General features: G+C 49.6%; 1 protein-coding gene and 1 long non-coding RNA gene across 4 annotated transcripts in view; one reads left to right on the top strand and one right to left on the bottom strand.

The window, feature by feature from the left end:
- Positions 1 to 1,931: 1,931 nt before the first annotated feature.
- Positions 1,932 to 11,207, top strand: LOC131816907 (uncharacterized). Its single transcript, XR_009348232.1, has 3 exons — positions 1,932 to 2,109; positions 10,246 to 10,400; positions 10,855 to 11,207. It is a non-coding gene; the product is annotated as an uncharacterized LOC131816907 (long non-coding RNA).
- PECAM1 (platelet and endothelial cell adhesion molecule 1) overlaps positions 8,169 to 27,464 on the bottom strand; it is a 58,435-nt gene continuing 39,139 nt past the window's right edge. For 2 of the 3 annotated variants that reach the window (XM_059150057.1, XM_059150055.1), the window contains 3 exons: positions 23,172 to 23,228; positions 14,002 to 14,024; positions 8,169 to 9,212 (listed from right to left, as the gene is read on the bottom strand). In XM_059150057.1, coding sequence (XP_059006040.1) covers positions 9,183 to 9,212; positions 14,002 to 14,024; positions 23,172 to 23,228 — 110 coding nt within the window. In that variant the 3' untranslated portion in view covers positions 8,169 to 9,182. The remainder of the gene's footprint in view (positions 9,213 to 14,001; positions 14,025 to 23,171; positions 23,229 to 27,464) is intronic. The other variant, XM_059150058.1, reaches the window with a different exon arrangement.

Here is a 27,464-nt window from a genome sequence, read left to right as displayed (position 1 = left end):
AGATTTGCTTAGGCGGCTCAGTTGCCTTCGGAAGTGTCTGCCTTTGGCTCGGGTCATGATCTGGGAGTCCTGGGGTAGAACCCAGCATTGGGCTCTGGGCTCAGCTGGGAGTCTGCTGCTCCCTCTACTCCTCCCCTGCTCATGTTCTCTCTCTCAAATAAATAAATAAAATTTTAAAAAGATTTCCCAAGGCATTTTTTCCTCCTGGTGCACCCAAAATTTGTGTGTGTGTACCATGTGTGATAAAATCCACATAACATAAAATGACCACTCTAACCATTTTTTTCAATGTATGGTTCAGTGATATTAGTCACATTCGTAATGTTGGGCAGTCATCACCACCTTCCAGCCCCATAACACTCTTCATCTTATAAAACTGACAGTCTATCCATTAATAACCCCCCTGTGCTCCCCCAAGCCATGGCAACCACCTTTCTACTTTCTATCTGTACGATTGTGACTGCTCTAAGTACCTCATGTCAGTGGAATCTTAAAGTATTTGTCTTCTTGTGACTAATTTATTTCACTGAATGTCCTTAAGTTTCCTCCCTGTTGTAACATAGTGCTGGATTTCCCTCCTTTTAAAGGCTGGACAATATTGCACTGTGTGTATTTACCATGTTTTGTTTCTTCATTCATCCATCAATGGACACTTGGGTTGCTTCCATATTCTAGTTTTTGGACATGCTGCTCTGAATACAGGCGTACAGATAATCCCTTTGAGCCCTGCTTCAATTCTTTTGGGTAAATACCCAGAAGTGGAATTACTAGACCATGTGGTAATTCTATGTTTAATTTTTTTTTTTTTTAAGGAATTACCACATTGTTTTTCATAGCAGTTGCACCACTTTACGTTCCTACCAACAGGGCACAAATGCCCCAATTTCTCCGCATTCTCGCCAACACATTATTGTCTTTTGATTTTCTTTGATAGAAGCCATTCTAATGAGTGGGAGGTGGTATCTCCCTGTGATTCTGATTTGCATTCATTCCCTAATGATCCGTGATGTTGAGCATCTTTTCATGTGCTTATTGGCCATTTGTAGGTTTCCCTAGGAGAATTGTCATCCAAGTCCTTTGCTCATTTTGAATCAGGTTGTTTTGTTTTTGTGATTATTGAGTTTTAGTTTTCTGTCTATTCTGGATATGAATCCCCTATCAGATATATGATTTACAAATATTTTAATATACTTAATATATTTCCCAAGACTTTTTTGTTTCTGTCTGGTGCTTTTTAAGACAAAAGTCATTGTGACCATGTCTTCAACTGAGTTCCCACTGTACGGTGCCTCTGCTGGTCACAGATACATCTTTCTCTCTCTCTCTCTCTCTCTCACACACACACACACACACACACACACAGAATATTCTTTCTCCACTTGGCATTGGTTGTGCCATGTTAAGAATGGTAGGCTGTGAGAGGACCCAGAGCTTGCATTTGCAATGTGTCAGGTCACCTTGGCCATCACCCGGTCCTGGGTTCTGCACTGATCAAACCCTGGGCTTTTGCCTGAATGGCCTGGATCCCTCTGCTTCAACTACAAAGATCAGCCACTTCCCTCGTGAAAGAGAAGACCTGGTTGGGTTTGTCACAAACCTGCTGTGTGGGAAGGGGTGCCATCTTTGAGGGGCGGGGAAGCCGGTAACGGGCTTCTGGCCTGTGCTGGCCATTTGTGGGCTCCTGCTCCTTTGAGGCATCTGCTTATTCTGGCATCTTCTGCATGGCCACGGACTACGCAGAGCCTCACACAAGCCAGATGTTTGGTGTTTGTTGAATAAAATCTGATAAGCAAAAGTGATATATGGACTGTTTGGAGTCAGGCTGTCTTGACTTTCACTTTTTGACTTCAATCTCACATGTCCATATGCCAACACCTTCCTACAAAACAGAGGGAAGCCCCTGTGTTGGTCTTGGCACAGGATCTGTTCAGGGGGAGGGCTGGGGCTTTCTTGTTCTCTAGTGTGCTGTGCATGTGTGTGTTTATACGGGGAGCACACAGGCGTACTTACCCAGGGCTGGACAAAGTACGTCACTTCAAGACGGCAACAGGAACTCAGACAAACTCAGAAATGAATATGGCAGACCAACAGCTCCCAACCTGTTCAAGGGTAAGGACTCTTCTTTAAAACAAAAACACTTGCAAAGACTCCCACATGAGTTTAATTGAACTTTTAGCATTTGTAGGTTGATAAAAATACGTCCCTATGTATTTGAGGATCCTTTGTAATGACTCCAAAGCTCTCCAGATCTGGGGGTCTACTTCCTGAGTAGACATTAAACTGGAAAGGGATAATTACTGTGAACATTTGACATTTTAGCATCTTTCCCCCTAAAAAGCATGACTTCTCTAAGCAAAGTATCACAAGTACCAGAGACCATGTCTGTCTGGTTCCCTGATGCATCTTTTTCCTTTTCCTGGGGTCCTGTCCTAGGATCCTTCGAAACCCCAACAATGGGAGGTTTTCTTGTGCTACAGATTTTGGCTTGAACAAGCTGAGCCCTGAGAAGGAAAGTGTTAGTTGTACCAGAAACTAATGGAATAGTTTCTGGCACTAAACCAGATCTTCCTGTGCCAAGAAGTTCCAGGAAAACCAGCACATCCCAGGATCTGGAGGAAGTAAGGCAGTAACTTGGGACTTTTTCCTAATGAATCCAATAAACCTTTGGAAAAATAATCCATCAATGGTTCAAATATAGACAGAAACCAAAAACAACTTTGCAGGCTTTTGGAGCCATTTTTCTTTTTTTTCCTAAAGAGAGAGAAAAACAGAAAATATTCCATTCCATTGGCTCTCAAAATAAATGAAACTATAACGCTCATCTATAAATATAAGAAATAGATAAAAGGGGCACCTGGGTGGCTCAGTCGGTTGAGCATCCATCTCTTGATTTCAGCTCAGGTCTTGATCTCAGGGTGGTGAGTTCAAGCCCCGCATCAGGTTCCACACCCACTCTGGGGGAAAAAAAAAAAGAAGGAAATATATAGAAAATTAAAAATAGAAATTCCACTGCTGGGTATTTACCCAAAGAAAACACTAATTTGAAAAAATATATGCACCCCTATGTTTATTGAGCAATTTTTTATTTATGATAGGCAAGAGAGGGAAGCAACCCAAGTGTCCATCAATAGAAGAATGGATAAAGAAGATGTGGTATATATCTACAATCGAACATTATTCAGCCTTAAAAAATTAGATCTTGCCTTTTGCAACAATATGGATGGACCTAGGGGGTATTACGCTCAGCAAAATAAGTCAGACAAAGACAAATACCGTATGATTTCACTTGTATGTGGAATCCAAAAAACAAAACAAACAAAGCAGAAACAGACCCATAAACAGAACACACTGCTGGTTGCCAGAAGGGAAGAGGGTGGGGGTTGGGCAAAGTGAGTGAAAGGAAGTGGAAGGCACAGGCTTATAGTTGTGGAATGAATAAGTCATGGGGATGAAATGCACCACATAGGGAATATAGTCGATGGTGATAGCCTTGGATGGTGACAGATGGTGGCCACCCTTGCTGTGAGTACAGCTTTATAGACAGAATTGTTCAATCACTATATTGTACACCTGAAACTAAGGTAATACCGTGTGTCAACTTACTTCAGTTTTTTTTTTTTTTAAGGAAATCTTTCATAGTAAAATAAAGGAATAAGAGAGGAAAAAATATATATACAAACTTCAACTCTGTATCATCGCCAAGTAATCATAGATGGAGGAGGAAGGAAAAAGATGAAATGGAGGGGAAAAGGAAAGAAGCAGGGAAAGGATGAGAGATGAGAGATGAGAGAGATGAGCAGGAGGACATGAAGAAGGTTAGAGACAGAAACACAGTGTTAATTTCAGAGGCGGAGACATCAAACACAAGGGAGCAATCACAGTGAGCAAACACCAGACGTAGACGACTCCAGAGATTGTTATTTTTGGGTAAATCACTGGTGCCACACCTTTCTACTTATAGGAGCATCTTAGAAACATAGAAAGTCAGAGCTGCAAGGACTTGAGTTCATCTTGTCTATTTCCTTCTGTACCGGATTGAACAGTGTCTCCCTGAAATTTATGTCTACCTATAGGAGCCTTGGAACACAAGTTTCTGTGGAAATAGTGATTAGTAAAGATGGGGTCGTGCCGGATTAGGATGGGCTCTAAATCCAACAATTGGTGTCTTTATGAGAAGAACATGCGGCAGAGGCAGGGATTGGTAATGTAGCCGCAAGCCCAGGGTCACCATCCATTACCAACCACCACCAAAAACTAGAAGAGGCAAGAAGACATCTTTGGACACTCCCTAGAGCCTTTGGAAGGAGTATGTGGGCAACTTGACTGGGGACATCTGGCCTCCAGAGCAGTGGGAGAATAATTTTTCTTATTTCAAGTCAGAGTTTGTGGTAATTTGCCATGGGAGCCCTAGAGAATGAATACACCTTCTTTTTGTAGATGAAGAACCCAAAGATGTGTGACATCTCCAAGGCCACAGAGTCAACAGGTAGCCAATGTCTTAAGGCACCTTGCCTTTTCCTTCATCCTCTGGAAACATAGAAATAGTTTTCCTCTTCTATTCTCAAAGTTCATGTTGAAATACAATTTTTTTCCCTTGAATTTTGAAGTCCCTATGAAGGGACAATTCAGGCTTTATAAATACTTTGGACTATTAAGTTTTTAAATTAATTTACTGCCTGTTCCTTTGCTTTACCAAAATAGTCTAATAGCTTATTACTTTTGAGAGACGAAGGCTCTCTCTTTCTAACACTTAAATCACCCTTTCTTTCTTTATTTTGAGCAATTATCTCAAGGTGAGCCAACTCCTTCTGGGGATATTAGACTTAACACTGTCCACAAACTAGACTCTTTGAGAAAAAACAGGTTAACCATGCTTTTGGTTTTGTTTTCTCTTCTTTCTTTCTTTTTTTCTTTCTCTCTCTCTCTTTTTCTTTTCTATTTGTTCATTTGAGAGTGAGAGCAAGAGCACAAGCAGAGGGGAGACTTAGAGGGAGAGGGAGAAGCAGGCTCCCCACTGAGCAAGGAGTCCAACTGGGGTCTCCATCTCAGCACCCTCAGATCATTATCCAAGCTGAAGGCAGACGCTTAACTGACTGAATCACCCAGGTGCCCTTCTTTTGTTTTTGTTTTTGTTTTAAGATTTTATTTATTTATTTCACAGACAGAGATCACAAGTAGGCAGAGAGGCAGGCAGAGAGAGAGGGGGAAGCAGGCTCCCTGCCGAGCAGAGAGCCCGATTCAGGGCTCAATCCCAGAACCCTGGGATCATGACCCGAGCCGAAGGTAGAGGCTTTAACCCACAGAGCCACCCAGGCGCCCCTCTTTTGGGGGTTTTAACAGACATCAAATCATATGGAGCATACATGAGTTTTTCATTAATTTATAGGTTTTTTTTAAGGATTTTATTTATTTATTTGTCAGAGACAGAGGGAGAGAGAGCGAGCAAGCACAGGCAGATAAAGAGGCAGGTAGAGGCAGAGGGAGAAGCAGGCTCCCTGCCGAGCAAGGAGCCTGATGTGGGACTCGATCCCAGGACCCTGGGATCATGACCTGACCCGAAGGCAGCTGCTTAACCAACTGAGCCACCCAGGCGTCCCTAATTTATAGTTCTTAACCTTGTTTTGGACCTTGTCTCTGAGAAACTGGTAAAAGCTACAACTCTCTTCCAGAAAACTGCATCTTCTCACAACCTTCGCCCTGACTCTCAGGGTGGGTGTTCACAGCTGCCATATCCTACCCATACCCATCCTGTGGGCCCTGACTGTGGAGACTCTCCTCAAATAGCCAGGCTTCCACTTCCCTGCAGTTCACTTTTTCATTTGAGCCACACAGGGCTGAGCAGGGGCAGAATCTGGTCTATGGCGGAAGATTTTTCTCTTCAACATGCTAATGACACCCATAGAGGGTCTTAAAAACAACTGTGTTCAGGAGCTGAGTTCTGGTTGAGCAACTTTCAGAAGGCCTCTCCTAAAGACTCTCAAATATTGAGTCAGGGCAGTGAGGTGACCAGCAGAAATTTCAGAGGACAATGGTGGCTTTTTGAAGAGGACTGATTGATTGATCCTCAGGCGGGAGAGGACCTGGGACCAATAGACAGTCTTCCTGTTATTCCTTGAGGACACCATTCTCTCCCTTACCTCAGGGCCTTAGCACACTCTCCCCCTTTGTCAGCCATGTTCATCCCGCCTCTTCCACCCAGTACCCTCTACCTGTTCTCAGGTCTCTGGTTAGACCCAGCTTCCTCTGGGACACTGTGGTTCCCCAAGCTCAAAGTGAGGAGCCCTTCCTCCGTGGCCCCATTGGCTCTAAATTCCTCCATTGCGGTCTTTGTCCCATCGTTGTAATCGGTGCTTTCCTCGCTATATCTCTACTGGATTGTGTGTTCCAGGAAGAGCAGGAGCCAAGTGATTCTTATACTCTGGCCTATTTCCAACAGTGTCGGGAAAACAGAGCATGACGGGGACAAAATAAATGAATAACTGGCTGGTTCAGAGCAGGCATTACTGGTATTTTCGACTTGATAATTCTTGGCGATGACGGGCTGTCCTAGGTGTTGTGGGACATTCAGCGGCATCCCTGGCTTCGTCCCACCAGATGCCAGGGGCTCCCCCGACCCAGTTGTGACAAATAAACATGTCACCAGACACTGCCCAGTGATCCTGGGAGGCAAAATCTCCCTGGTAGGAAAACCACTGCTTTAATGGATGAATGCTGACCTTGGCGTCACCTCGCCCATCTTGCGTTTGTCAAGGGGTGAGAATACAGTTTATCAGTTAATGCTGATGGAGTGCTCAGTGTATATTCCTGAAATGGGTGGCTGATCTCTAGAGGATCCTCAGAAGAGGGGAAAAAATTTCACTACGCGTTTGCAGAGAGTGGTAAGTCCTTTAATGGCCCATTACAACACGAGAGAGAGCTCTGAGTGCCGAGGAGAACCAGGCTCTCCTGGAAAGGGTGACTGATGCTCTTCTTCAGGGAGGAGCTCTGGCTTAGACCCTTGGTTATGCCATCTGGTTAGGACAGCTGAACCAGGATCTTGGACTTAGATTTTTAGATACAGAATCTGCTATGAAAAATCCGTGTGTGTGTGTGTGTGTGTGTGTGTGTTTTCTCTCTCAGAAACACAGGTAAGAAGGAAGAACAATTAAAAACTCACTTACACTTCATAAATAAGTCATAAGCTATAGGAATGGATCGTCCCAGCTTCTACCTCAGTGGCCCTGGTGGGAGCAGGGACTGAGGAGCTGACACGTGGCTCTGGGCTTTCCCCAGATCATCAACACTTCAACTGTCAGACTTTAAGTTCATTACAGACCATCTCCTCCTTCACCTCCAACCTGAGTCCATGACCCTGGAACCTGGGAAATTATAGGACATTTTTGTGAAACAACTTGGTGTGTGTGTACGTGCATGTGTGCATGCGAGAGTCCATAGCTTTCATATTTTCAAAGGCGTCTAAACCCTCCAAATGTTAAGAAACATTAGTCCAATCTCCTAATTGTGGAGCTGAAGACCTGAGGCTCAAGGTTAAGAGGCTTCTTCACATTCCTGCTGCTGTCACGTGGCAGAGCCAGGACACGTACTCCGTGGCTCCCTCTGCCTTCGGGCCCAGGAGGGTGATGCTCTGATTGGGACCTGACCCTCGGGGCAGTGAGGTGTGGTCCGAGGCCAGTGAGGCCGGCTTATAGGGGTAGGAGGGTGCTTTGCCAGTATTGTTACCAAATAAAATAGGAGATGCCTAGTTAAATCTGAACCTCAGATAAATGAATACTTTTACTGTATAAGTACATCCCACATGCTATGGGGGATATACTTACACTTAAAATATAGTCCGATTACCTGAAATTCAAATTTAACCAAACATCCTGTTCTGGGTTTTTGTTGTTTTTGCTCAGTCTGGCAACCCCAACTGCCAGGCACAGCCTGGTAGGCTTTGGCTTGGGAAGCAAACACCTGAGCACCAGCCAATGGTATTAATGACTCAGTGATTGACACTCGGACTACCTCTGGCTCTGCTTTCTGCAAAGGCCAGAGGCCCTGGGCCCATATGAGACAACCGGCTGGTAAGACCTGCTTGGTTCTTTGTGACTTCAGAAAGCCCGGAGTCCTCAAACACTACACACATCCTATATGCGTGCTGCCTCTTAGAAGAGAACATTTCACAGATCTTTGAAGAGTAAAGATCAAATTTATTTCATACAAAACCTTGCAGCTGTGTCACTGAGGCGGCTGGGGGGAAATGAAATGGATGGGTTCAGTTAGGTCTGCTCCCTAGTGAAATCCCACCACAAAATGGTCGCAGCTACTCATCCAACCACTCAAGACACCATCAGAAACATCTTAAGAACTCAGGAGACCATTTCTTTAGCAAGGAATAAATTAAAAAAAAATTAGTAAGAAAAATATGTATTTCATTTTTCTATTAAAAACAGTATCCGCTGTAGGCCAACATCCTCCTGTCTTGCTGCCTTCAGCATGGTAGAGGAAAAGAAAGAAAAGGTATAGAAAATCAGCTTAAGAACATCTGTGCTCGGTCCAGTGTCGTTTTCTATTTTGTGCATTGCCCGGAATGAACCTGAGCTTCAAGTTGGCATCTCAAAGTGGACACTCCCAGGCAGCTTTGGTTTCGCGTTTGTGGCAGGCGAGGTCACGGAGGGAACAGGGTGCCGCTGTCTGGTCAGTGCCGTGGACCTGACTACCCAGGAGCGAGGACTACCCAGAACCACAGGCCTTTGAAGGACCAAAGGCAAAGAGAAAAATTAGCCCCTAAGCCAGGCCATTCGCTAGGAAGTGATTGACAGCAAAACAAAAATGGTTTGTGTGTGTGAAGATACTTGGAAAAGTTCTTTATCTCTGTACGAGATAAAATATTCAAGTTTCAAAATATCCCAGTGGGTTGTTGACCCTGAACGTCCTTCTGCGGCTCTCCACTCCTGAGGGTGCTCCAACTTGGTGGGGGGGGGCTGGGTGGGAATTCACCAGCCCCTCTGGATCCCTCTGTGCCCCACATAAAGGTCTTAGGAGGGATGAAGAACTGGTGACTTGGCCTGAGGAACTGCTATGCCCGGTGGGAGCAGGGCAGGATCATAAGGAAGCGCACAGAGCTCTTGGAATATGGGAATCATCTGCTCTTCTTGGAATGTGGGTGTCCCCCCCGCGGAGGAGTGTCTGCTCCCGCAGTCCTAAGTTCCATCGAGCGAGCCTTCCGTTCTCTGCAGAGACAAGAGAGAAGAAGACAAGCTACGGTCACACCCTTCAGGACTGAAGATGTGCCTGGTGGAAAGAGATGCAAAACTCCAGACAGCCCTTCACAAAGGAGCTCCAAAGCAGTGTTTGTCTTCGGCAGGACCTCCACCTTGTGGGGCCGGCCCCTGGCCACACTCACTCTTCCCTTCTGTCCTTGCCAACTCTGTAAGCCTGCAGCCTGTCCTCCCCGGAGATACAGCGCACAGCAGAAGGTCTACCGGCTCTGTCAAGGACCTACTGTGCCCCAGGGTTGTGTCCCTGATGGGGGGGGGGGGGGGGGTCACCCTTAGCCACAGAGCAAGACTAGGACTGTTAAGAGAGACCCGGCTTCTTGCTCCAGCCCTGCCTCTAGGTCTGTTGAAAAGTTGAAGGGCTTCAACTGAAGGCTGAAGCCATTACACTGCTAAGGGAAAGAAGCCAGACACAAAAGGAACAAATACGGGTTCCACTTCCACAAGGTACCCAGAGCAGTCAAACTGAGAGAGATGAAAAGGAAAACTCTGGTTTCCAGGGGCCCCTGGGTGGCTCAGTGGGTTAAAGCCTCTGCCTTCTGCTCAGGTCATGATCCCAAGGTCCTGGGATCGAGCCTGGCATCCCGCTCTCTGTTCAGCAGGGAGCCTGCTTCCTCCTCTCTCTCTGTCTGCCTCTCTGGCTACTTGTGATCTCTCTCTGTCAAGTAAATAAATAAAAGTCTTTAAAAAACAAAACAAAAAACAAAAAGCTCTGGTTTCCAGGGGAAATGGGGAGGTAGTGTTGAACAGGCAGACTCTTGGTTTGGAATGATGAGAAAGTTCTGTGGATAAAGGGTGGTCACGTCTGCAGGGCCATGGGAATGTACTTCATGTCACAGAACTGGATACTTAAAAATGCCTAAAGTGGTCAATTTTGTTGTGTATGTTTTGCATCATAAAGTTAAAAAAAAAAAAAAAAAAAAGAAGATTCCATCTTGTGTTCGCTGATTGCTTTGTATGGGATTTTTGATACCTGCACATCCACCAGGGACTAGACCCACCTTGGACCCTGTTATCTGTACTGAGGATGCTCGAGTTTTATACCCTGCCCATCACGGCGGTGTGGCCCCGTGGAAGATTTCCCAACGATCCGCAGGAGCTCACTGGGGACTCACAGACGGCGTCATGGACAAAGCCTCCAAGGTGGGGCAGATTTGGACAAATGCATGTGGCAAGGGGGCGAGTGGATGGGGAGTACTGCAGTAGAGGTGCCCTGGGCCCCGAAGGGCAGGCAGCAAAGGAAGCCCTGACTCTGGCCCCTCTGGGAGCAGAGGGCGCCCTGCCGCAGGGGGACCTCAGGGAGGCCAGTGTTGGGGCAGTTGTGAGGATTAGCCAGGTCTCGGGAGCCCTGTGGCCAGGCTGGTGGGTTCCTGGAGCTGGCGGCTGGGGTCGAGTCCCCCTTTTGTTCTGGCCCTGCCCCGTCAGAACAGGACGCAGGTCCAAGGAGCTCCAGCTGGCAGGCCCAGGCTCTGCCTCCTCCTTTGCCAGCAGAGAGCCTGGCAAGCCGGCCAAGAGAGAGGTGTTGGCCCCAGGGGGCTGGAGGCCTGCCAGGCCCTCGGCAGCTCCTTTCACTTCATTTCTTCCGCTTTGCCCACAGGGGTGACCCTGGTGTCCAGGCTTCCTGCAGGCCCCAGACCAAGCCCCTCCCTAGACGCCTCCGTTCTCCTTCTCCAGGCGAGGCAAGGACTGCGGATGCAAAGGGCTGGGCCCCCGGCCACCGGACCTTGAAGTAAAGGTTAACATGCTCACATCCAAGACCTGTCTGTCCCCGTGCTTCAGTCAGCGGCCAGCTGTCAGCCACCCAAGTACAGTCCTGAAATCGCCCCACTTCTGTCCAGAACATGGTGTGGATGCTCTCAAAGGTCGTTTTGCTTCTAACACCTCTGGGATTTCTACTTCCTGCTTCTACAATGTGCCCCTTATAGAGCGCTTGCAATAAACCAGGTGTGTGCTAGACCCTCATTTAATCTTTGCAATGGCCGGGGGGGGGGGGGGGCGTCGTTTTTACCTCCAATTTACAGATGAAGAAACCAAGGCGTCAAAAGGTTAAGAAACCTGCCCAAAGTGACATGGCTAGTGAATGGCTCATCAGGGAAAGGTTAGGTTTGGGGGTTAGGAGGGGGTCTCCGGCTCTTAAGTCAAAGCCTGGCTTTGGTTGAATCCTGTGAAGAGACATTTCAGGGCTAAGGGATGTAAATCCCCCATCCATACCTCATAAGGCCAGAGTGATTTTTTTTTAAGATTTTAAGAAATTCACTTATTTGACACAGAGAGAGAGATCAAAAGTAGGCAGAGACGAGAGGGGGAAGCTGGCTCCCTGCTGAGCAGAGAGCCTGATGTGGGACTTGATCCCAGGACCCTGGGATCATGACCTGAGCGAAAGGCAGAGGCTTTAACCCACTGAGCCACCCAGGCGCCCCAAAAAAGGTCTTTAAAGAGATAACCAAGCTGCATTTATATGGGCGTTTGTAAAATACTTTGCACACGTTGTTTCTGATTTTGCCCTTAAGACCCTTTTAATTGGGTCGCTGGTAGTGTTTTATGTTGGTCTCACCATCAACGTTTTACAGATTGGGAAGCTTTGAGGAGGACAGGATCACCCCCAAAGACGGCTGGAGGACTGGCCTTCGTAGTCCAGTTCCCACCACGGCCCAGGGGCCGGCTGGCTCCCTGGAGCGAAGAATGCCAGTTGTGACGGGGAGCTGCCTTTTGGCAATGAGAAGGCAAGGCTGTTTGCAAGATCCAGAGCCCCAGGAAGGTCCAGATTCACCCCTTCCGTTCAAGTACAAGGTGTTCTCTTTCTCGTTATCTGTCTGCCTGGGCCACAAGCACAATTTATAAACAAGGCAAAAATGGCAGAGGAAAAATGAAGTCAGCATGTGCCATTGAAGCAAGTCAAACAATACTAAATTAGTATTTGGCTAAGTGGCTATCTCATTGTTAAGATATTTCCTCCAATGTGTTTTCAGAAGCAACGGCCATTAAACAACTGGGAATGATCGCCAGGTTTGATTTCAGGAAGGAAATCTCCTCCCATTTCCCTGCTGGGCAATTGAATTAATTTTCTCCTGACCCTCACCAGCTGATTATTAGCAAAATTATACCTGCTGCTTTTATAGACAAAATGCATTCGCTTAAAGATTTCAAATCTCTCTCCCAAGGGCTGGGCACCCCAGAGCTCCCGCCAAAAAGGCTTTATGGTTGGGGTGGGGCAGACTGGTTTGCCAGTGAGATCTCAGGTGCATCCTGGGAGCAGACTTCAGGACCTACGGGCCATCTTCTGGGGGAAAGGAAAGTTCTATCTGTCCTGGAGTTCAGAGCCTTTGTCCAGAGAGACCCTTTGGATCAAAGACAAAGTAAATAAGTCAGTCCCGCAGATCCAGCAGACCTGCCTTGAAGGGTGATGTCACTTCTTCGAGGGAGTCTGCAGATCTGACCTAGGTTCTAGTCCTGGCCCTGTTATGACCTAGCTGGCTGACCCTGGCCGGGCTGTTAAGCCCACCTGTAAATTGGGCCCCCTGCCCTTCCAGTGCGAGTCTCTGGTTTGAGGAGTCTGGGTGGGTTTAAGCTGGAAAAAGACATTCATTCCATTCCTCTTTTCCTCAGATTGATAGCTTTCCTCCATGAAAAGAATGTCAGTGGTTTCCTGCCCAGCAAAGGCATAAGGAGTTCCCTTTTTTATAAGAATTAAACAAAGGAAGCCAGGGGGCCCATTGGAAGGTGACCAGCAATTTTGCATAGAGTTCTTCCCAGACCTTAAAGAAGCAGTTCCTTTTTTCTCAAGGTACTAGAGGCCCAGTGAGTTAACCCCCGCACTGCTGGGTAGTTGGTATAGAGGTCAGGAGTGGGAAGACAGAAGACAGGTCTTGGCAAAATTCGAACTTTGGATTTCTACATTTTTAAAAAACATTCCCATCTGCCAAGTAGCAGCTTCCTAAATCCTCAGCTTTCTACAGGGTGAAACCTTGTACTTAATGAGGCATTGGAATCCTTTGCATGCAAACCCTAACTGACCTCTTCCTGGCACTTGCCCCCCACACACTTTCTTCCCCCATTCTGAGCTGCTTGGCAAATATAGTGAGACTCATTCCTCACAGCCCATACCAACGACCCCTTCCTTGGCGAGGAGACCCCTAACCAGGCCAGTCTTTCTTCTGCATTTCCATAGCATCTGGTGAGTTAGGACCACCTTGCTTCCTCATCAGTGTTAACTTATCTAATTCCCTCATTGGGTCAAGGACCTTGAGATCAGAGGGCCTGGTGTATTGGGGTGACTGGCGTAGGTTCCCAGACTTCAAAGTTTAAATGAGCTGTTGGATCCTCTCCTCAAGCAGACTCTCCCCCACCCCCACCCCCCAGTCTGCCTCACTTCCAAAACCTGAAGCTGGACTAGGAGGAACTGTGCACTCTACTCATGGGCAGCTAGGGCATGCCCTAGGTTCCCATTCCCATGGTGGTGGTGATGGATGGGGGGTATCTCTTCACAGGAGGGCTGAGATGTAATGTTGCAACCTTGGGAGAGAGTATTTGAAACCACAACAGGCCCAGAGCACCCTGTCAGCCAGATGACCAAGCCTTCCCTGTCCCAGGGTAGTTGCGACGTACCTGGGGCTCCTGGTCTAATAAAACAGACAAGGCTGGTGTAGGGGTGTAATTCGTGGGAACACGGAATCTGGGTGAGTTTAGAAATATTACAGTGTTCACTGGACTATTTTAAAAAAATGTTAATGAAATGTATACTTACAGAATATCTGTTTTCCATGAAATCTGCAAAACAAAAGATAACAGGGAGGTGAGAAGATGCAGAGTGCCTTAGGCCCCCTCCCCTCAAATCTCAGGAACTCCAAGGTAAAAGGAAGGGGTGTGGGATGCAGAAGAAGCCCAGAGTCATAGGCTTTCTAGGTCCTCAGCCAGATGGCTGGATGGCTCCTTTGCCCACAGACAGCTTCCTCTGGACCCTGTAGCCCCATATGACAAGCCCATAAAGTCCTTGGCAGCTCACTAGACATTGAAAACAATTTAAAGATTTTATTTGATTTTTTAAGTAATCTCTCCACCCATGGTGGGGCTTGAACATGACCTGAGATTAAGAGTCACACATTCCACTGAGTCAGCCAGATGCCCCTTAAGTAGGTTTTTGTTTGTTTTTTAAATTAGTACCACATGGTATTTCAGGGAAAAAACCCTGAAAACTACAGGGAAGTAGAAAGTAGCAGATAAACATGATCTCTGGTTCTACTCTTCAAACCTTGTTGATACTTTTGTCTTCCAGTGATTTTCTGCTCTCCAGAGGTTCTTTTCCCCCTGAGTTCTGATATATAATACCGGCCATTTCATAGCCTATCTTTCTTACATAACACGATTCCACGAACATTCTCTGGCACCTTCTTAGACATAATTGGGAGTAGCTGCGTAATTATCATTAAATAGATGTGCAATTGTTTACTTATCCAGTTCCTTATTGTAAAAATTTAGGTTCTTTCCAAGTTTTCACTATTTTAAATAATGCTGCCATATCCTCTTTGGGAATAAAGCTATTTCCATATTTCCTATAGTTTGTCCATTCCCAGGAGTGGGATCAAGGTATAAACATTGCCTATCGCTCTTGGGATACACGGCCCAAGGGCTGTCTCAACACCAGAGTGCCAGAGTGCAGTGGGGGGAACCAGCAGCCCCGGCCAGGCTGCGGTGCTGAAGATGGGCCTGACCAGAGGTCTGGAAAATCAGAATGAGGTAAAGAAAAGCAAAGGAGCGCAGAAGACATTATGGTGAGAGTGAGCCATGCTCGCCTACTAGTTAGAGATGGTTTTCACTACCATAAGCAAGAGAAGACTGTGGTTTGCCCCTTTGGAAAGGATCAGGCCGCCCACTAATAGTTTCTAAATGAACAGGGGCCCAAATGGTTGGGGCCGATTCCCCAAACAACCCCCATGGACACAAACCTGGAGATAGAGAAACTATGGGGACTTCCGGTCTGGGGAAGAAAGCAGATGTGGGCATGGGGGGTGGTTGCCATTCCTGAAGGCGGAAGAGGTAATGGCAGGAAGGTCATCACCCACCCCCTTCCGAGTCCTCAGTGTCATAGACGGTCGCGTTCCAAGGGGCCTCAGTTTCTGCTCTGCTGTCCAACCTTGAACCCAGTCCCTTCAGAGTCTGGGGAAGTCTCAGGGCCCACCTGTCGCAACGGGAGTCACAACCCTTCTGTTTCTTTCTCTAATTTAAAAATATCCTGTTTCCAAAAGTCCACTTCCCCCTCCAACCCTGTCTTATCACAGCTCTATTGTGCGTCCCCTTGAGAGGGAACAGGGCCAGAAGTTCCTAAGGGGCCCCCTTCTGTCCTGGCTGGGCCAGAGGCAGACGTCAACGGCCAAATGGATGAATCAGCCTGACCACGAAGTCAAGCCATTGTATAAACTTCCACGCATTGAGTGAGGCCCGGGCAGGACTCCCACCTCCAACCCAAACCTGACCTGGAAGGACCCAAAGGACCCCATGCTTCCCACTCCCCCTTAGCCCCAGCGGCTCTGCAATCAGACACAAGAAAGCGAGAGTCTCAGGCTGTTTCTTAAAGCAATATGAATATAAAATACTAAAACTTCGAATATGCTGGTACATACTGAAGGAACTCTAGGTTTATGCACACTTGTAGTTTCTGCTTCTTTTCAGTAATAGAGCAATCACCACAAAGATAAAATATGGTGGGGGCGCCTGGGGGGCTTAGTCAGTTAAGCTAAGTGTCTGCCTTCAGCTCAGGTTGAGATCCTGGAGTCCTGGGATCGAGCCCCGTATCAGGATCCCTGCTCTAGGGGAGTCTGCTTCTCCCTCTCCCTCTGCCCCTCCCCCTGCTCATGCTCTCTCCCTCCCACCCAAATAAATAAATAAAATCTTAAAAAAAAAAAAATAGGATCTTTTTTTTTTTTTTTTCAAAGTACTTCTTTACCCGCTTGGATTCTCAAGTGGGAAACAGCAACCTGGGGCAGGTTTGACAGTGACCGCTGGCCTGATTGGCTCTGGACCCCACAGAATGGGTGGGGACTGACCCCCAAGTGCTCTTCTCTCCCTCCCAGAGGGGCTGGAACAGAGAGGCCCTCTGCTCTATAATTCTTTCTTGATGACAGCTACTCTTAGTATAGTCAATTTCTACCCCCTTTGGAAACATCTGGAATACCAGGAAAAGCCAGAGCAGAAGGCGAAGGCTGAGTGAGCAGATACCGGGATGGGAAGGTATAGGTTAGTGTCCCATCCAGAGTTAATGTCTGAAGAGGGACTTGGCATCTCTTCCCAGGGCCGGGAGCTCTCAGTGGGGTGTGCTCAGGACACCTTCTGAGAAGGACCCAGGCATCCAGGAAGGAAAACCAGCTCTCCTGTTCGAAGACTCACAGGAGCTAAGTTCTTATAAGTCAGGTTTGTTTTTGTTTTTGTTTTAAACACTGGCATTATTGACATTCTGGGCTGGGACATTCTTTTCTGAGTTTACTTATTATTTTTTTATAAGATTTTATTTATTTATTTGACAGAGAGAGAGAGATCACAAGTAGGCAGAGAGGCGGGCAGAGGCAGAGGGGGAAGCAGGCTCCCTGCTGAGCAGAGAGCCTGATACGGGGCTCGATCCCAGGACCCTGAGACCATGACCTGAGCCGAAGGCAGAGGCTTAACCCACTGAGCCACCCAGGCACCCCTACTTATTATTTTTTAATAGTCTCTACTAAATGTGAGGCTCAAACTCATGACCCTGAGATGAATAGTCTCCTGCTCCTCCAACTGAGCAAGCCAGGTGTCCTTGGGCTAGATCATTCTTTGCTCTGGGGGCTGTCCCGTCCACTGTAAGATGGTTAGCAGTATTCCCAGCCTCCATACATTAGATGTGAGAGCACCCCTTCTACCCTCCACCCCCTGCCCAAATTATGACAGCCAAAAATGTCTCCTGCCTCGAGAACCAGTGCTCCCAGCAGTGGAAATGTCATCCTAGACCTGATTTCTTTCATAGGGAAGAACTTGACTGTATTTCTGATTGTAGGAAACCACTTCATTCTTCAGTTTTAAAATCCAAGGTAAATATACATGAATAGGTTTTGCTCTGAGGTGAGCAGCAAGTCGTTTTATGAAATGCCTTTAGAATGAGCAGGAGCACTAGAAAATGTCAGGCACTGATTCAGAGTAAAGATACACATTTTCCTGCGTAGCCAGAAACAGCAGTTTGCATGAGGCTCAACCAGGCTGAGTGAGGTTGTGGAGAAAGTCAGAGGCAGTCACGCCTTCATGGAGAGGCTCCCTGCCCAGCCCCGCTGTAATGTCTCTCTTTTAGGTCTTGTCACGAGGAGAGCAAGGGAGGAAAGGAAAAACAAGCCTTTCCCTGGATTAGTCAGAGGAGGAGGAAGCTGACAGCAGGTGAACAAAGAGGTTTTCGGGAGGTGGTGTTTGGGGGTGAAATGGGGGGCTCTTGAGGCCGAGTCACCCTGTACCTCAGAGCACCAAAGCTATGAACGAGCCCCCTGGGAGGGCAGCACCATGTAAATCGAGAGAACTCAGAGGCGTGACACATGAGAGTGTCACAACTGCAGTAACGATTGGTTCCTGTTACTATAAACTGTATGACTTTCTTTAAGCACTCACTTTTTGGACTACCTACATTACTGCTTAACAAGAGACATAAAAGCAGACTTCGTTCCTGTTTCTGGAAAGTCAGGTCCGATGCTGAAACCAGAGCCACCGTAGCTGACTGGGATTTGCAAACCTGACCTCAGGCAAATCACTGGAGAAAGAATAAGTACTTAATTAAAAAAACCCAAATGCTATCCTTGCAGAACCAAATTATGAGAAATTATCTGCGTGGTCTCCATTAGCTAAGCCTGCCCATGGTTACGTAGATGCAGAAGCTCTTTCTCAACCCCGTTCTGGCTCTTTTCCAGGGCTTGCTTTCCCTTCTCCTTAGGCTTCTCTCAATGGGGTTTCTTTCAGAAATAAATTTCCTAATACTGAGAACCCCTCTCCTTCTTTCCCTAACATGTTGTAATGAATCACCTAAGAGTTGAAGAGGGGAGAACTGTAAGATCTGGGGTTTCTTTGCCCTGGATGGAGTTAACGGCTGGGACAAGATGTTAGCTTAGCTCTTTGTCAATGAAATAGTAGATTCCCAGCAGAAGAGCAGACCTAACCACCACGACCCAGCAGGGGACACTGGGTTGGAAGAGATGTCCTCTTCTTCCCCATTTTACCCCCTACAGTACCCACTACTCCTACCCACCTGCCCACTACAGCTCTTAGCCCCAGCACACTCCCGAGAACACAGAGTGTTCTGCAGCAGTCCCACATGAGCGAGGGACATTTTATTGAAAATGAGAAAAGTAACACCCAAGGGAAAAATGAGGGGTGGGAGCCAAGTCATACAACTGGATAAGGGCAGGGCTGAAAATCAACCCAAGCCTCTATCTCCCAACTTAGGGTGTTCCCCTCAGGATTACAGTGCAAAGAACCATCCAGGTGGACGTGAGCCAACACAAACACGGCAGAAGCACAGTGAGTTGGGCCCGGAGATCCATGACTTAATTCAGATTTGAAGGAAAACTCAGGCTTAGGTGCAAATACCTATAGGGTCTTGGAATCAAGGGTGAGTAAAAGATTGGGATTGGCTCCAAGGGACCTAAAAAGTAACTCTTAGAAGTCACTTAGAACCAACATGTTCAGGGGAAGGGTTCCAGACAGACCAAAACAAAGACGAATGACCATTAATTCCAAATGCCAGGACCGAGACTCTCCAAATGTTCTGACTGGAAGGCAACTTAAGATCATCCATCCAACTACCTCATTTGACATAAAAATGCGGAGCTTAGTCACATTCAGAGACGTGCAAAGGAGAATGGTTGTGGCCAGGGGCTGGGAGAGTCACGCGTTACTGTTGACTGGGTATGAAGTCTCACTCTGGGAAGATGGAACCGCTCTGGAGATGGATGGTGATGATGATTGTAGGATTGCGTGAATATATTTAATGCCACTGAAATGTACACTTAAAAGTGATTAAAATGCCAAGTGTGATGTATGTTTTCTCACAGTTAAAACTCCCACACAGACAAGGCGGAACTTGGAGCCGAAAGCCACGATTGCCAAGACCTGGCTCCTCCCCCAGCCTCCAGATGACCGCCAGCCCTCAGCCGGTCGCCCCGCAACCCTCTCCCCAGGGCGCTGGTCCTACCCAGAGCCCCGCCCTGGGGCTGCTCCTTGGAGGCAGGCCTGCCCGATGCCCTTTAGCTTATCTAGAGGAGCAGTTTTCCTTTGTATCACTCAGGGGAAAAAAGGGGGGTTAAGAGCCAGAACTACGCCCTGTGAGCCATTTCCCAAAATAGCCAGCCCTGAAGTGCGGCTAGTTGGAAGGTGGCGAGGACTGAGAAACTAAGGTGGGAAGGAAAAAAATCTAAGAAGGAAAGGTTAGAGAAGACGTAGTTCTGCACGCAGCCTGCTCACTGGCCTGTCCAGACACCCACCCTCACTAGGTCCCTTATTTTATTAGCTGTCACCCTTCTCCACCCCCCCGCCTCCACATCTACACCCGCACCCATGCACCCGTGTTGGAGGATTCTCTCTGCTTGCCAACCCTGAGGGATCCTTCCAAGACTGCTGAGGAGGGGGAAAGACTCCAAGACCCCACCTGGTCAAACAAGAAGCACTTGAGTGGCATCACCTGAAGGGAACCCGGAAACTTCTAGAAGTGTGGTCCCCAGACCAATAGCCAGATATGTGAGAATCTGTGAGGAATGCAAAGTAGCCTCACTCCAGACCTACTGAATCCAAAATTCAGGGGGCTGCTTGCTGCACCGTCTGTGTTTTAACAGACCTGGGAACACTCCATCTAGATCGGGCATCTGCCCCTCATCTCACTGAGGTAGTGACCAGGGTCCCTAGAGGTTCCACGATTCAGCCAGGGTCACCCAGACCATACCGGCTGTCACTCTTAACAGAGGCGACTCCTCTAGGGAGACTGGTAATGATGGGAAGCCGACCAGAGAGCTGGAAAACGCAGCAGCGCGTGGTCCATCGGTTCGGCAGCGTGGAGAGGAGATGTGAGGAGCCGCGCTCCGCAGCCAGCCTCCCTGCCTCCGACTCCCTGCTCTGCCAACCGCTGGCCTTGGGATCTGCTCCGGGACAAGTTATTTAACCTCTGGGCCCATTTCCCCATCTGCAGAACAGGAAGAGTAGTAGAGCTCCCGCCACCCCAAGCTGGTTTTGAGGCTTGCACATAGAGTAGCATATGAGGCTGCCAGCCTCTCCCCGCCCCCCGCCCCCATCCCCCTGGGGAGCAGCAGCCCAGCAGGAAATGTTCCAGAACAGCAACTCCTGAGGCTTCCAAGACGGAGCCTCTTCAGTGAGGGGCCAGCAGGGACTTCCAAGGCAGCACCGGGGATTTGACTACAAGACCCAGGGCTCTCTCAATAACCCCCAAACACTGGGCAGGAGCTGGGTGCTGGGTCGGAGACCAGATTACAGAGGTGCCCAAGGCCCCACTGACTCCGCCCAGGTTGCACAGGGGGAGCGCCCTGGCCGGGAATCAGGACACGGCTCTAGTCTCTGCCTGGGCTCAAGCTTCTCTGGCATCTTTCAGCTAAAAGGGCTTGGATGCTCACTGTAGGACAGGGATACTATGAGGACTGGTGCTTGGGGTAATGTGCACCATCTCCCCACTTCTCTCATTTAATCTCAGTGGAAGAAACTGGAGTCTCAGAAGAGTTAGATATCTTGGTCAAAGTCACACAGCTGCCAAGTGGCCGCACGGGGACTGGGGCTCCGATGTCTGTCAGCAAAATAGGGCCCTTCACCACCCCAAATCCGTACAGGGTTAGGTCCTACAGTCCATTCCTGCCTTAGGTCAGAGGGAGCAGTTGGGTTCCCACAGCGGGGGACCGAGGACTCAGGACTAGAGAACCAGCCCGGGGACCCTGAGGGAACCCATCTGAACAGCGGCCTTAAAGCAGGGGTAGAAAATCACAATAGGCCTCCTCCAAACATGCCACATCAGCACAGGCAAATGACATGAGCTGAAGGCAAATGACAGTCAACGGACGCAGAAAGCACCTACAAAAAATTTTTATTGTTCTTGGTTAACTTCCTATATAAGCTCCCACTTCTAACCACTCTGCAGTTTCCCATCACTTGGTTTTTCTCCTGTTAACCTGTCTTTTGCCAGCCTAATTTGCGGGGCACCTAACACACACCCTTCGGGGTGCACACTGGGGGTGGCCTTTTCCAGCTGTAAAGAGCCTCCAGCAGCAGGCTCAGGACACAGCAGACTGCAGGCTTCCCGCGGGTCTCCTGTGGGGGGGGGGGGGGTCGCTCTGGAGGCAACCCCTGTGGGCTCCACAATCCACCAGCTTCCTTTCCCCAAAACCAAAGGCAGTGCAGTTCCCTGATCTGTGATCAGGACCGTGGAAATCCACCTCCAGGGCGGGCCAGTGTGGGGACCTGCTTCCTGTGTGAACTTGGGCAAGTGTTTCAACTGTTCTGTGCCTCAGTATCCTCATCTGTAAAATGGGACTTACTGTGAGGATTCAGAGATATTCCAACATAATAAGCTTTCTGTCCTTCTTGTATAACCAAAGCAATTAAATGTGAACGATCTCAGGGACCTCTAGGAGAGCAGAAGGGGTGTTTTCATACAATTGGGTGAACCCTACTGGAGCTCTAGCTTTTTGTTACACTGGAAGAACAGAGAATGTCTATTTACTTCTCAATTTGCATTTTGCTGGCTCTGAATGTATTGAGATTGCAAAATGAAACACTGAAACCAAAAATTGCCCTCGGAGATGCTTTCTGAAAATTGGTCACTCAGTGTCAAGTTCCTCAAGAGGTTGAGTTTCTGCTCTACCCATGAAAATACCATTAAAAAAACATGTTCACTAAAGGGAGATTCCTCTTTCAGATGAAAAGGGGGTCTCCCGTGGTTCAGACAGTGCTTCTCCAATGTTAGCAATTGTCAACAGTATCTGGAATCCAGCCTGTTAGAGTTCAGATTCTGAAGATTCTGATTCTCACGGGTCTGGACTTGCCCTGAGACCACCTCGGCCGTGGGTCTGCAGACCCTGCTCAGAGTAGCTGGGCTGTCCCGAAGCTTCCTGGCCAGTTGTAATGCTCCCCAGAAAATCCACTTAAATACAGGTCTGAGGCAAGATATCCACATAGTGACTATTTCCTTTTGGCCTTTTGGCCTGTGACCTATTTTCAGAATTGTAAAAGGAGTCTTTGTGTTCCATTCATTTCCCCAGAATGGGATAGAATGATGAAACAAAAATGATACTGCTGGGAGCTTCCCCAGTTCCATGTCTGCTTGGGTACCATGTTCAGTCCTGGGGGAGGATCTTCATGGGGGAAGTGGTGGAGACGGGGACTGAACTGGGGTCTAGCACCAGAGAAAGGGAGAATGGAAGGTGCAGATCTACGCCCCCCCACCCCCAGGCAGTGTGTTCTTATAGAGACTGAGCTCCCCCACGTCTTGAAAGCAAAGCACTGACTTTGTCTATGAACTATGGGTGCCCATCATGCACCAGGGCCCGTGGGGGTGGGGGGGGGGGAGGGCAGATGAGATGCCCTGGCTGGCACCTGAGCACAGGTCGGGCCATGCGGCTTCTCCTGGGGTCCCGGGAGCACACAGTGGTGCCAGGATGCACTCCAGCCCAGATGCTCCTGAGCTGGGTCTGAACATGTGAGGTTCTATATCCCTGGCATGCAGTAAGCGCTTAATAAGTGTGTGTTGACTAAATTACAGCACATGTAACATGTGGCTATGTTTTAGGGGTGGCAGGAGAGAGGCAGCCACCAGCTTCAGTATAAGGGGCAGTAGTTCTCCTTCTCCCGCCCACTCCCAAGCCCCCATGGATGATTCTGGGGGAACCATCCCTCAGGCTGGGGGAGTCAAGGGCCCTAACTCACCAGGGTTAGCTTTCCGGATTTCACTGTACACCGTCTCTGTGCCCTTGGTTTCCAGACCTGGAAAGTGACCGGGTACAGGTCAATAGCTGCCTCTGGGCACCAGGTCAGCCCACCGCTGAAGCAGGAGAAGGTCCGAGGCTCCCTGCTTGCCCACGAACCCCTGCCCTCATGAGCACCCTTCTCCAGCAGGGGCTGGAGACCTTCTTGCCACAAAGCTCAGGCCACTTCCTGGCTTCAGAAGATCCTGGTCTCTAACTAGTGGCGCTCAGCCTGGAAGGATGAGGTCAACAGGCCAGTGCAGGGGCGGGTCCAGCTGCTCCAGGGGAACCCTGGGCCTGAAGGACCACAGGTGGAGAGGTCCCCAGTATCAGCCTCCAGCCTCCAGCTCAGGGGCCCCACCCTTCCTTCCCTGCCAGGGTGTCCCAGTGTCTAGCCACTCTCCTGGCCACTCCCAGGGGGCAGGGCTCTGGGCTCCCAGTCCCCTGAGGCCTGGGTTAGAGCCTGGGCATCGTCTGTGACTTTAAGGACCAGTTGGGACAAAGAACCACTTAAAATCTTGCCGGGCCAGCTGACGTCAAATGCCAACACCGGGGCCCCATTCTGGTTCTGACTGGTCTGGGGTAGCCCTGGCACTGGGGTTTTTAAAGAGCTTCCAGGGGATTCTAAGACGCAGACCGGGCTGAGATCCTCTGGTGTGGACTCTTTCAGAAGGGCAGACAGAGGACTGGGGAATGCATTAAGCCCTGAGGAGACTCAGGGTTTGGGGGACAAAGCACCCATACGGGCATCTATTTAAGTTCAAGTCTACGTACAGGTTGTATATACACATACTTGTACATACACCATACTGTGTCTACACGCAGCATACACACACACCCAGTGTGTACACACACAGCACGTACATATACACCCCCCCCCCATAAACAGGACGGGGCCCAGCCACTTCCCCCGCCTCCCCTCACCTGCACAAAAGACCAAGAAGCCTCACTGTGGAAAGGTAGCTTTCTACATGTGGCCAACATTCTCCTTCTACGGATCCGGAAACAAAGCCCCAGACAGGGGAAGACGCTTCCTGACCGTCTTCTGTACCGAGTGGCTGTTGTTTTCCTTGGTGGCCGGCAGCTGGCTGGGCCACGCCCGTGGACTCTAACTGCACCAAGATGCCCTTGACTCACTAGGCTCCAGAGATGCCCCCTGACCCAAAGCGTGTCCCTTCACTGCCCGCAAGGCCCTTTCTCTTTGGCCCACTCCTCCTCGTCCTCCAAGTCCCAGGACAAGCTTTGTTCCTGCACCTGGGTTCACACACCCTCACACACCTACCTGCTCCCTAACACGCTCACCCCTTCCCTGTGCCCAGGGCAGTTACACAGGACCCCTGTGCTCACACAGCACTTTGGGGACACTTTCCCATGACCACACCAACATTATTTGTCCCCAAGACTATCTCCCTGGTGGACCCAGAGCTCTGGGTTCACCTCTCGGGCCCAGGCCTTGCATGGCTACCTGGAGGCATAGACGTTTGATAGGACAATGAAGGCACCAGTCAATGTCCTTGCAAGGGTCTCTAGCTCTCTCAAACCCCTGAGCCTGAGGAAGGTATTAGTATAACCAGCCTGTTCCCCGAGGTTTTAGATCTTGGTGATCAAAGTCATGGTCCTTCATCAGACACTGAATGGTGAACGGTAGTGGTTCCAGGAGGAAGGCTGGGGGTGGAGGGGTGGTTCAGATCCCCCAGCAGGCGAGTCTGGAACATTTGGGGTGGCCAGGCCCTTGCAGAAGGCTTCACAGGACTCCACCAAGACACCAAACAGAACCTGGTACTCACCAGTGTGGCTGAGCCACCAAGCACCCCTCTGCTAGGACACCTGCTTTTTTCTAAGAGGCCAGCAGAGATGCCTACCCCGCTCTCCACACTCCCTCCATGGCACCAGATTCAGGGGTGCACAGGGAGGCTCCAGGGATTTCTGCATCTCCTGGGAATCTGCCACATCCCCAAGGGATTCTGCAACGTGTTAGGCCTGGGTGAGTCTCGCATTCAGTGTGATCCTAACACTTGCTCTGTGCTGGGCACTGGACCAGGAAGGGAAAAGGTGATTTGGACCCAGAGCTTTCAGGAACTCCGGGCTGTGGGGCAGACAATGCGGGGAGAAATGATGGTATAAGGCGCTGTATACCAGGTGTCCTGGGGCCCTGCCAGCTCATCCTCAGACCCTGTCCCACAATGGGAGCCGGCGCCAGCGGGGAAGAAAGGAAGGAATGGGGTGGGGTGGCCAAGCCTGGGGGTTGGACACCTTGTAAGATCCACACCCCCCCAGGCTGGCCGGTAGACCTCGCTGGTCACCTTGGGGACACTCTCACACCCTCTGGACTCAAGAACCACACTTGACTCCCTTCCTTCTCGTAACTGTGGATCAGTCCGGGTGGCAGGGTCGTTTCCACTTCTTGGCCGAGCGGCTATCTTTGCAGCTGCCCCAGCAATTCTTCCCGCTGCCCCCCTGTCCTGCCCCCAGTGATGGGCTGGGGCTGGCCGCTCACCTCCACCACCCCTGCCCTGCTCTGCAGCTGCCCACTAATGAGTAACCCAGGCCAACAGGCTGTTTGTCTCTGCTGTCAGGCATGTTTCCGGATGGGGCTTTATTTTGGCTTCTGTTTTTCTCTGTTCTCAGAGAAAGAGATGGCTTCAACGTCATGGGGTTTTCCCAGCAATTAGCTTCAGAGCAAACAAGCAACAGACCGGGCTGAACAAGTTCCTTCCCACCCCGCCTCCATCCCCCAGTGATTCCTTGGTCAGCGGCCAGTCGGAGGCAGAGCTGGACGCAGGCCTCACCCCCTCCCCCACCCCAGCTGTGGAAGAGGGAGCCTTGAGGTTAGGGAACTGGGTTGGCCAAGACCACATCAAGTTTACTCACTACTGGCCTTGAAACCACAAAGCCCTTTCCCCACTCTAGGGACACTCCACCCACCACCCATGAGAAAGCAAGGGGACAGCTTCCTAGGCCAGGCTGGCCCTCCCCTGCTGTCCCTGAGCACCCGAGAGGCTGGATCCAGAAAACACAACGTGTATCTTCCAGAAACTCTCCATTTCCACCCACATGGCTATCACTCTAGCTCTCATGAGACCCTCGCAGCAACGTGGGGAATGGTGACCACAGCTGTGCACAGCCTAGCAAGGCACGCACCCCTTGTCATCCTGTCCTAAGACTTCTTTTCCCTTTAAAGCCCACCCCACGCTCACGCAAAAAAAGAAAACCAGACACTCTAACATGGAAACATTCCCCAAAGAAAGGAAAATGGACCCTTTTGCAAGGACACAACCCGGCATCCTTTCTCTATCAGCCGCCGTCACTCCAAACCCTCCGAGGCATTAGGCCCGGTGCTCTTAATCCCACCTGGTCCTGGCCCAGCGGGAAGCAGAGGCGAGGACAGGACCTGGCCCTCTGCGGGAGGAGCATGAGAACCTCGAGGCCAGAGCCCGGGGCAATCCCTGTCAGCCTGAGCACCCCATGGAGTTTGGAGGGTTGGGGACAGCAGGGTTTTTCTACACATATGCAAAATCTTGGGGCAGCCCTGACCTCTTTTTACGCTTCCCCTTCCCTTCCCGGGCCTGAATTCCCCTTTAGAGGAAGGAAACTGTTATCGCCAGAACTGAGCCCATGATGCACGGTGACAAAGGGGCATCTGTAGCGGCTCTGGCAGGACCAGGAAAGGCTGGAAGGGAGCCCCCTACAGCCCCTTTAGCCGCAGCCGAACCAGACTCTGTTCTGAGCACCAACCCCCGAAGGGGCTGTCTCCTCTTCGGCATCTCATGCTTAACCTAACCAGACCTGTTCCTCCCAATCTCAGATATCGGGACCGTCCATCCAGACCTGTGCTGATTTGGTCTCCATGATCCTTGCCATAAAATGTCATCCACGGTGGCATGTCTCTGAAATCTCTCTCCAGTCGACCCACTGCTGGGACTTTGTCTCCGCCTTCACCCCTTCTGGCCCGGGACGACACACCGACCTGTGCCTCCTTCCAGATCCTCAGATGAGCCAAGCTCTGGGCCACCGCACGCTGTCCTGCCCATTTCCTGGGTCCTCCCAACCCTCTCTCCTCTTATTGGGGCCACCTTCTTTGTGCCCTGCAGGCCCCAGCTTCAATGCCAGCCCCCAAAGCCGCCTTTCGTGCCGTCTCATTGCTCCCTTTCCTTCCGAGCACTAACCATCACCTGGCACTGTCTATATATTCTTCGTTTCCGTGTTTTCTCGGCTCCCTCACAGGCTCTACCCCCATGGGGGGCGGGAAGACGGG

This window comes from Mustela lutreola, chromosome 15 (assembly GCF_030435805.1).
Source record: "Mustela lutreola isolate mMusLut2 chromosome 15, mMusLut2.pri, whole genome shotgun sequence".
NCBI lineage: Eukaryota > Metazoa > Chordata > Mammalia > Carnivora > Mustelidae > Mustela > Mustela lutreola.
Note: the sequence above shows the minus strand (reverse complement) of the source record. Positions and strands in the feature narration are given on the sequence as shown.